We start from the raw sequence: 9,720 nt of genomic DNA, 5'->3' as shown, positions 1-9,720 counted from the left end.
CTCACTGGTAAGCGCCGGCCACTTCATCTCTCAATGACATGCTGTCACTATCGTTTAAATTAAGTTGAATAATGGTCATGTTTCTCAAAAGATGTAGTCGAGTGAATCTCCATGATTTCTACTAGGGAAGAAGTAGCTGCTTTTCATCTTTTAGTAAAATTCAAGAATGCAATATTGCGTAATTTATTTTTCTATAGTTACCTAAATAACGAACGAACGTCGAATTAAGAGGAAAAGGACAAAAAAGCGTATCTGAGCATGGTCGCTATGTTGGTGTAGTGGCTGCTAAAATCCCAGTTATGACGAGATTCACATATTCAGGATGTTTCAGTCATATGTAATCAATTCAATCTCTCACCAAAAAATCATTAAAGAAAAAAAATCTGCCCATCTAAAGCCGGTCAAATTAAGTTACGTCTCTGTTAGCTTGATTGCATCCTGTATTTCGTTTACAAGGGCTTTTACCTCAGCACTAGAAAAGATTCGGCAACAACACAATGCAGAAGAATCTTCTCTTTCGAAAAAATCTTCCGCAATGTGGGCAACACAGACGTGGTAAGGTCAGCTTTCAAAAGTGCTGCGCCCATAATCCAACTGTCGAAACTGGAGCTCTGACCGACGATCGCTGTATTCAACTCCAGTATCTTCGTCCGTCCTTCCAGAACATAGTCAACTACTCGTCTTTAATTGCAGTCGAGAAGCAGTAGTGCGACTGCCTTTATGTGAGCCCTTTCTTCTGGCTTATCTGGAAAGGCGTCCGCAATGATTTTTGACCAAGTTTGGAAATCAGGGCTGGCGGAAAGATCTTTCTTTGCCTTGTCAGCGTGGGTATTCATTAGTAGTATGGCAGCTGCTTCATACTTATCAGAGGCTTCTCCCAAGTAAATATGAGCTCTCTTCTACCCTCCCGTTTAGATGACAGTATTGGATGAACAGCATCATCGTTAACCAGATTCTTCGTGATGCTGGTATCCAGAAGTTTACCTTCTAATCACTCACCGAAGTTCTTGTAGCTTCTCCAACGGATTCCTTTTGGGTCACCGTTTAATGTCTGCAAATATTTTCTATATTTGAACAGCGCGTCGTCAAGACGAACAGCAAATTCTTTTTGAACACCCTTAGCGTTGACGAGTAACTGTATCAGCGCGTTTTCGGTGGCATCGTTGATAGGTAATTCACGTTTGACAATCCGAGCTGACAGAATGGAGTTGATTAGTAAGTCCGGTTCGTGTTCCGCCAGTACCGCCACCGTAAGCTGTACCACTCTTTTGAAATCGTTCGGAAAGGCTTTGTGTGAATAATCCGTCCACTGGAAAAACCTATCATTTTTAAAGAGATTCTCCGTCACCTTGCCAACACCCACTTTTTAAAATACCTTGTAGGCTGCTTCCACTTTGTCAGGAGCGTGTTTCAAGTAGGTACTTGGACTAAAGAACCTCATGACCCAGATGATGCGACTTAAGGCATAGTTTGCACAACCGACAACACGTACTGGTATGAGCAGAATCATGAGATGAGGTGCGTTTGTTCTCATAGCACAAATTGTTTAGATCGTCAGCGTGAGTGCATAGTGGATTATGGCATTATCACTGCTCATAGGGAGTTTGTTGTTGTCAAAACGCAGGTAGAGCGTAACCGGTAAAAAGTGCACTTGAGGTGTATGTAGCGGAATTGGTAAGATGCAATTGTACAATTGTACAATTGTACGTCCACAGTTGTAACATTTTTTATACTGAACGATTTTCATTACATTTGTCGGAATACCGAAGTATTGTTATTCGGGATAAACTCTAGGAGTAAAATTTTTCCATATCTTTCACAAGATAAAAAGGCTGTGCTGTAGTGTCCGGGCATCAAAGTGGAAATACGCTTTACGCTGTCGGATCGGTTATTACCTACTTTCGTACATGTCATGAACCTACCAACGCGCATCAACTCGGTCGTAATCGATGCACAACCAAACTGAGCGAGATCGACAAAACTCTGCCCACTGAATGGATTCGCATCATCGCTGAGCTTACTCCATCTGCATTCGTCTATTAGAACCTGCACATCACTGGCACCGCTGACATCAGTATTCTTGTAGCCCCATTAAGGAAGTTGAGGCCGAATATTATCATATCGCTGCTGAGCTGAACTCAAAATATACGACAAGAAGGTACGTTCGTGATGTCGGTGACCCGAGGACGTCTCTACGGCTAGACAGACTAAAGCACGAGTGCGATGGTTATCTTTGTAGTGAAGTTTCGCTGCATTACATGAAAGCAATTGACCAAAGAGAAATCTGCACAATTATTCATGTAATAATATCACGCATTGCTAACTAAATTATCTCCAATTAAGACAATTACACAACAATGTCATCAACTACAATCGAATGTGAGACGGCAACGCAGGCGGCGTTCGCAAGATAGAGCAAGACGTCCATGTTTCTCTTCAACTAATACAATTCCGCTCCTCAAGCGGTGAAAAAGCTTGACAAATGTTTTAACTCGTCTAAACGTTTATTATCTATATATCCGTCAGCATCGAGATAGTATCAAGTATCCTACTTGACAGCACGCAGGAACGAAACTGTTCAAGTATAAATGAGTTTACCCGCTGGACTGCAAGGCAGATATTCTGCCAACTCGATCAACAACGAGTCACATAAAGGCACCATATCACGGTCGATTAACCATTGCTTCATATCTAGCGCAATCACACCAAACCTGTTGTCTTGGACAATACGGGCTTGAATAATGCCTTGCTTGCGAAACGTTTCATTTTGCACCAAGATGAGGGCATCTGTCACTTGAGAGTGCGCAAGAAGTACTTTCTCGATCTTGTCGGGTGAGAATTTCATGCGCTGCCCCTGCCACTCGATTTCGACTTCAGGACGAAGTCGACCATAGAGCCAAATATGATCAATTTTGTTTTCGTATCGAATGATGATCCCAAGATCAGACGAATGATAGGCTTCATAAAACCGGTGCAGCATGCAATTCGCAACGTACCCGACTGACTGCCATGGGGTCTTTATTACAATTTCCCCCTCGTCGGTAATTTGCGATTCTACTCCAGGCCATAAACTGCCAACATATTGCACATTTTCGTTGCTATCCATATTTTTTATCTCTGTGTCAAGAGTTGTTCCATTCAAGATCCAAGCTGCTATATTACCCGTTTCAGTCGACCCGTAATTTTGCATTAGAATCAATCCAAAGTCATCACGCATTTTCTGAAACAGTGGAATACAGACACGAGCGCCTGCGCAATATGAAACGTCAGCATATAGCGGAGTTGGGGGCATCATGGCCAGTGCGGTGTATATCCCAGGTGTTGCATAGAGCACCTTGAAGAGGCCACTGTGCTGCGCGAGAAGTTTGTAAATTCCCACGGCGCTGGAGGAAAAGCAAAGTTCCGACTGTGCATCGCAGGGGGATGTGTACAGAGCAAAGATAGTATTGATTGCGAAGGCATGAGATATTGACGTGCTACAAATAATGCGTGCTGAACGTTTAGGAAAAAGCTGCTGATGTGTGGATTCGCCTTGTAAAAGCATGCGGTTCCATGTACAAAGCACGACTTTAGGAGTGCCGACACTGCCAGACGTGAGTAGACAGACGCAGCCCTTACTGATAATCTCTTCGTCTCGAATCCACAAATTGGCTGCAGCATTATTTGTTGGGTCTGTCGCTTTAACATCATCCTCGACGATCACGGACTCGGTTGTGTCGTCGACCATAAGTACTCTAGTGATTCCAGTGTGGGTCTTTACGTATTTGATAAGATTCATGCGGTTCTTGCTTACAAGAGTGCAAATACACTGTAGGATCATTGCTCCAAGTATACAGGCCACGCTAGTGCGATCATTGTCTACCACAAGGATGAATGCATCGCCACTTCGAATGCCGGCGCGGCGCAACACAGTCAGACCTAGCGGCTGAAGTTTCGCTTTTAAACCACCTCTTATAGTTTGTATGGACTCATCTGCGGCCTGTAATTGAGGTGAAGAGGCCGGACGTCCGTCAGTGCCGAAAAGCGTAAGCTCGCCATACTTGACGCCAAGATGCATTATGCTTTATTCCCTTGATTTGATGTAGCGTACACATGAATTTGGGTAAACACAGAAATCACAGAGGCAGAGCTTGAAAAGAATGCTTATCAAAGTACCACGCGATTAATAGAGAAGAAAAAAGTCTGGTAGTGCATTAAAGCATTGAATATGGTCATAATAAATAAGATTTGAGGGCGGCAGATTAGGAAGGTAATGAGAAGAAGAAAAGGCCGGGGAGGAATTTAGCGGCGAGATTACCAAAAAGGAAACATATAATATCGGCAAAATTCAGAAATAGTGTTGACACATCTAAAACAAATGATTATGGAGGCAAACACATCAAGTCCAATGGCAATAAACCTGGATGGAAAGAAAAAGTTATCATTATGAGTCAAAAGTAGGCCTGTAATTTGAACTGTTTCGGACAAAGAAGGATGATTGAACCTCAGCTAAATGAGGAAGATTTAATCTATATGTGTTAGTTTTGCTCATCAATACTTGGAACGACAGTAAAGCGCATTGCGAGCTCCATATTTGTTTGTGAGACTGTGATAACATTTCTCTGTGCCCCACACAGCTATTATAATTTGCTGATAATTTCTTTTTGGAAATCTTCGCGAAGTTTATGTGATTGGCCGCGGTGACGACTAGCAGTAACGGGAGCGAGCAGCTCGACTCCGTGCTGCACCATTTATTCCTGGTATCGCCAGATACGAAGACGTTGATCATCGACGCTGACAAATATTCTGGGTAAGTTAGCGCTTTGTTTATCGTACATGTGTGTGCAGTCATACCTCTCCAGGTATAATACCCCCTTGATCCTCAGTACATCAATTTAGGATGAAAATCACTGTGATCCTCCCGTAGACAGCAGCGGCAGCGCTTCACATAACCCATGAACGATTTATTAACTCGTTAACACTCCATTAATCTTTCTTTGCAAAATTCTTTTTCTAATGTCATCTGAGGCTAATTGATTAAATTTGATTTTGATGCACGCCAACAACCCATATGACAAATTGAAATCAATGGCTTTCACGTGACAAAATTCATTTCTAAACGAAGCCTAGCAAGCTTGGCCTTGAGGCGGCCAAAATACCGCTCGGTAGCGTTGGTGATTTCATTTAATATCTGTACACGAATTCGATCACACATGTTTGGCGTAGCTAAACAATAGACTATTGTAATGTCACCTGGCTGATACCACGAGACGAATGACAGCTACTTGAGGTGTGCACCATTTTTTGTGCGATAGTGCAATCAAGTGCACATTCTTTCATGTGCCAGCATACAACGTTAGTATGCAGGTCGCAACGTATCGTCACTTTTTTTCGCTCCATCAGAAGCAACCTCTGAAGACCCTAACTCATCGCTGTTAATTTCTGACTCACAATATTCAGTCGCTGGCTCTCTTTTTCGCAAATCATACTCTGAATACCGCGACATACGACCGCTAATCCCCGTCACAGCAGAGATACACCCCGGAGACTGCAGCTCTGAACCCTCGCAAAATTTCTGCGAATTCCAAATTAATCCCATGGTATGCGTTAAAGCTGTCGTAGGTTTTATGCACTCACCGAAAGCAGTTGATAATGAAGATGATATCTCAATCTTGCCTTGACTTCGAGATTTAATCTCTTTTAGGTATGTCATGGCTTTAACGCCATGAGCCATGGATTGGCAAATCGTCGAAATGCTAGATGCACGATGGGTGCAGCGAGGCTACCGTAGCTCTTTGCTGAGAGAAAGCTAAGCTGAGGTCACCGACCTTACGTTCTATACAAGAACCAGTACGAGTGTAGCAAATAGCAATCCGCTACCTCCAAGAATACTTAAAAACCTCAACCAAGGCAAAGACGCTCTTCCGTTCAGAATTGAAAATGTATCTAATTATTTATTTGCGGTAGAGCCGCCTATATCTAAAACTTTACGACATTCTATTCAGATAGTAAAACCTTATTAATATACATAACTACTGGCAGACCTGCCACGTAGTGGCTTTTTGTTACGGCGTAGACTCACCATTGTGTGATTACATCAACTTGTGTGATTCACACCTTTGTACAGTCACACCATCTTGTGTGACCCACTCTTTCATACAAGGTACATGTAAACCTGTTACAGTGGGGGCATGTCAAATTGTATACTCACCTTTGCTCGGAAGCAGACGCGCTTTGGGTGCAAGCACGAAGCTCTGAGCTTGTTGACGCAGAACATGAAATCGTTGCCGAGTGCCCTACGCAAAGCACCAAAAGAAGAGCGGCTGTGAGTTATATTTTCACGATGATACTAGCACTAGCGATCTTAAGAGCATATTCTCAGTTTTTTCTCTTCTCAATTGATGGGAGAGACGACATGTCTTGTTTCTGTAAGTATGTCTTCTCCTATTCAGTTGGTGCATCTATAAGCCGGTACCTCTTTTGTCAAAGCCGGTTATGACAAGTAAGAGCAGCTGCGTGTCGTGATGGATAGTACGGGAGTCGGTGGGGACGGAGGGCTGTAGGTCACACGCATAAGGTCCTGACCATAACGCCAACACTCGGAATCCATTTTTGTCGTGGTAAAATGGTACTGCTGTATCAGCACTAGCGTGTAACGCTGTAACCGTGCAAAAATATAAGTATAGCAGATTAGTGATAAGAAACTTTATTCAGTCTCTTAAAGAAGCTCGCTGAACTAATGATTTATTTCAAGGGATGTTTCTGTGAGTTGCAAGACGGTGAAATCAAATTGTATAATCGATATGGGCAGAGGAGATCTGCGCTTTTTAAAGGATCGTTTCGCAAGGAGTGAAATGTTTGTCTATCAACCCTAGCCCTCTACACGTGCTCTCCTCGGATTTGAGTATGCAGCAATTATTTCCTCAGGATTTTTTCACTTACTAAGTACTGATTCTGAAGGAGATGGCCCCGGTTCAGGAAGGCGTTTGAGTCACAGAAACCTCGTACGTCGCTTTTTTTACGAGCACGTCGTTCTTCTATTGCAGAAAACCACCAAGATTAGTAGCGTGGAGCGTGAAGCAGGCTTTGTTAAAAAGTAAAATGTCCTTTTGATATTGACTTTCTGCGTCGGAAAGGTCAAGTAAACTAGCATATCGAGCATACTTATGAAAAGTTGAATACAGCAATTATTTACGAACGACCACTAAGTGATGGGGTTTGCTGCAGGACAACATGACCAATCGTACCTTGCTCAGTGTTCGTGACTTGGTTGAACATTATGATTGACTGATCATAAGAGATGATGTTGTCACTGCCAGTGCGCTAATATTTTTGTGTTGGATGCTATGTAAGTGGCTGATCATGCCCCAGGGATTGCCTAGCGCACCAGCAATGTTTAAAAACCTGGCGACGCAGCCTTTGGGTCATATCGTGCCGAAAAACAGCATTGCAAACGTAAGGTTTGCGAACGGACCGGCAAAGATCAGAGCCAAAGGAAATTGACCAGTACCTCGACCCCGATTAGAATCAAGCCCCGGCCAGCAGCATAAGTAAAGTGCAAGACATGAAAACATGGTGTGATTCCTGATCATGTTTGTGAAACATAGTTTCACAAACAGTGCTGAGTGCGGCATGATAGACGATTCTCAAGTCCTATGCGTATCCTAATTGACCCGTTTGAATCGAAGAGGGTATTTTGTGCTGTATACAACGCTTCAGTCTATGCCAATCAGAATCTGATGCGCATAAAAAAGTATTTGTCTGAACTTCACCAGCTGAACGGAACAAAGAACAACTACTCAGCTACATTAAGGATTCTCTGGCAATAAAATTAATGTTTTTGTCAAGTTTAAAAGCACCCGCCTAGCTCTCATCTGTCCCTTATGCAGATACTGTGCCATCATCTTATCGCTAACTCAGAACGACTAGACGTCTTTTCCTCGTCGTCGAGCCCACCTTTAAGGTACGGAAACGGCCGGGCCGGACATGCCTTCGCATCATATGAAATATCGGTTTCACAGTGATCGCTTTGCCAATTGATGAGGCAATACGTAATACGTTCGCGTCGGATGTAACTTTGGTAAGCGATGCTTATTATAGAATTAAGGCTACTTAATCGAAGCCTTCGGGTGCACGTTTGCACAGTTATTCCTTATTCGATGTCTTGCCGAATTGCTGAATTGCTAACTTGACAATAAAAGTGCATATGACGAGTTTCTCAAGCACAGACCGCTGTACAAGGCAAACGATGCCCGCTGTACAAGGCAAACGATGCCCCATTTAGTGAGCACCTCGAATAAAAACATATAGTTCAGTGAGTACAATAGTATAAACGTATTGGCTATTTTTTGAGTTTGCAAAATGTGTGAAGAGTGTCAACCGGTTTATCTTTAGCCGTGCTTTTACCAGCTCGCTGGTTTCTGTAGACGGATGGCAGTCCATATGTGGACTTTTTTTTTCTATTCAAAGGCTTATCCGGTAATACCGGTATGGTAATCTATTGAACTATCGAAATAAAAAGGCTTACCTTGCCGTATCGGCGAGATTGCTGGAGGTATGGATACAGACAAGCTGTTCTTCGACAAAGTTTTTCGTCAACTTTTTTTGATGAGAGCCATTGTACTGGATAAAATTCACAATTCACGTTTACTAGAAGTCTGACGGACATTGCTTATAGGGCTTGGCTCCAGATTATACATGTCCGCCGCCGACAATCCGCAGTCCGACGAATATATAGAACGCGTTAATTGCGCGTAGGTGGATACTCTCTGTAGCTCTTATACATGTGCGGGGGCAAAATGTTCTCACTGGTTGAGCCAGTGCTGGCCGTGGTGGTATCTTAGTTTGAGGCGTGCTTCGCTTCTTATGGTTGGTTTGGCAAGCTGACGTCTTTCTTTGACACCGTCGCGAGGTGGATCCAGTGATGAAGCGTCGATACATCTCAAATCTTGGTGCTAGCTCGGCTACACTTCCGAGGAAATCGAAAAATGATGGGATTGAGCGCAAGCGCCGAGTGTACGACCATATGAATGAAAGCCAGGATTTGTCAAAGACACCATGATAACGCCAGAAGCCCATCAAGTTTTGTAGATGATAACTTCTAATTACCTACCTGTCTGCAGGCCTTAAGCCTTAGTTGCATCTACGCTGCAATAGACCGTGAACGGTCATTGCTCAAACCAGTATAAGAAACATTTTAAACACTCTAAAAAGAATGTGAACACATCCTGCGTTCCCGGCGAGCTTTCTAAATCCAGCTCACACTCTCGATCTTACAAGCCAGCCAGTCGGGATGCGCTCTGTTGGAATTGAAGCAAAGTCAAAACTACCGCCTGTAGCTGAGATACCTCATGCGCTGGGAGAGAAAAAAGAAAGAATATCTGCCAATTATAATGGTTGTCCCAAGTCGCTCATTGTGGTAGTGAAGCTTCGGGAGTGCATCTAAAAGCTGACTCACACCACTTTGAGGTGCATGTCAAGGCTATCAGACAGTCAACGTGAAACGGAATGCAGGAGAGCTCATGATACTTAACCGTGGTGGTGATGGGGGTCTCCTCTGTAGCAGAAGGATCGATTAGTAAGTCGGCGGGTAATTATTAATCAGTATTAAATAAATTGAACGGTATACCTCTACTAAAGAACCAATGAAAAATTGAGGTTCTGAAAGACGAGAATGCACTGGCGTTATTATCTGGTGCACTCGCAACTTTACCTTTCTGGAGAAGATGCAGGGTCTCCGGT

At 43.3% G+C, this 9,720-nt stretch overlaps 3 protein-coding genes across 3 annotated transcripts; 2 read left to right on the top strand and 1 right to left on the bottom strand.

Annotated features, from left to right (window-relative positions):
- Positions 1–1,513: 1,513 nt before the first annotated feature.
- Positions 1,514–2,327, top strand: PHALS_09245 (uncharacterized protein; the record flags this gene model as incomplete). The annotated part of the gene is made up of 4 exons (XM_024724710.1): positions 1,514–1,518; positions 1,600–1,638; positions 2,087–2,158; positions 2,240–2,327. The coding sequence occupies 4 exons, from the start codon at positions 1,514–1,516 to the stop codon at positions 2,325–2,327; spliced, it is 204 nt and encodes a 67-aa protein (XP_024575559.1).
- A 251-nt stretch (positions 2,328–2,578) lies between these two features.
- On the bottom strand, positions 2,579–4,057 carry PHALS_09244 (amp-dependent synthetase and ligase; the record flags this gene model as incomplete). The annotated part of the gene is made up of 1 exon (XM_024724709.1): positions 2,579–4,057. The coding sequence occupies one exon, from the start codon at positions 4,055–4,057 to the stop codon at positions 2,579–2,581; it is 1,479 nt and encodes a 492-aa protein (XP_024575558.1).
- A 5,214-nt stretch (positions 4,058–9,271) lies between these two features.
- PHALS_09243 (uncharacterized protein) lies at positions 9,272–9,480 on the top strand (the record flags this gene model as incomplete). Its single annotated transcript, XM_024724708.1, has 2 exons — positions 9,272–9,414; positions 9,468–9,480. The coding sequence occupies 2 exons, from the start codon at positions 9,272–9,274 to the stop codon at positions 9,478–9,480; spliced, it is 156 nt and encodes a 51-aa protein (XP_024575557.1).
- Positions 9,481–9,720: the final 240 nt, after the last annotated feature.

The sequence above is a fragment of the Plasmopara halstedii genome (assembly GCF_900000015.1).
Source record: "Plasmopara halstedii genome assembly, contig: Scaffold_410, whole genome shotgun sequence".
NCBI lineage: Eukaryota > Oomycota > Peronosporomycetes > Peronosporales > Peronosporaceae > Plasmopara > Plasmopara halstedii.
The sequence above is the reverse complement of the archived record's forward strand: the minus strand, read 5'-3'. Positions and strand labels throughout refer to the sequence as shown.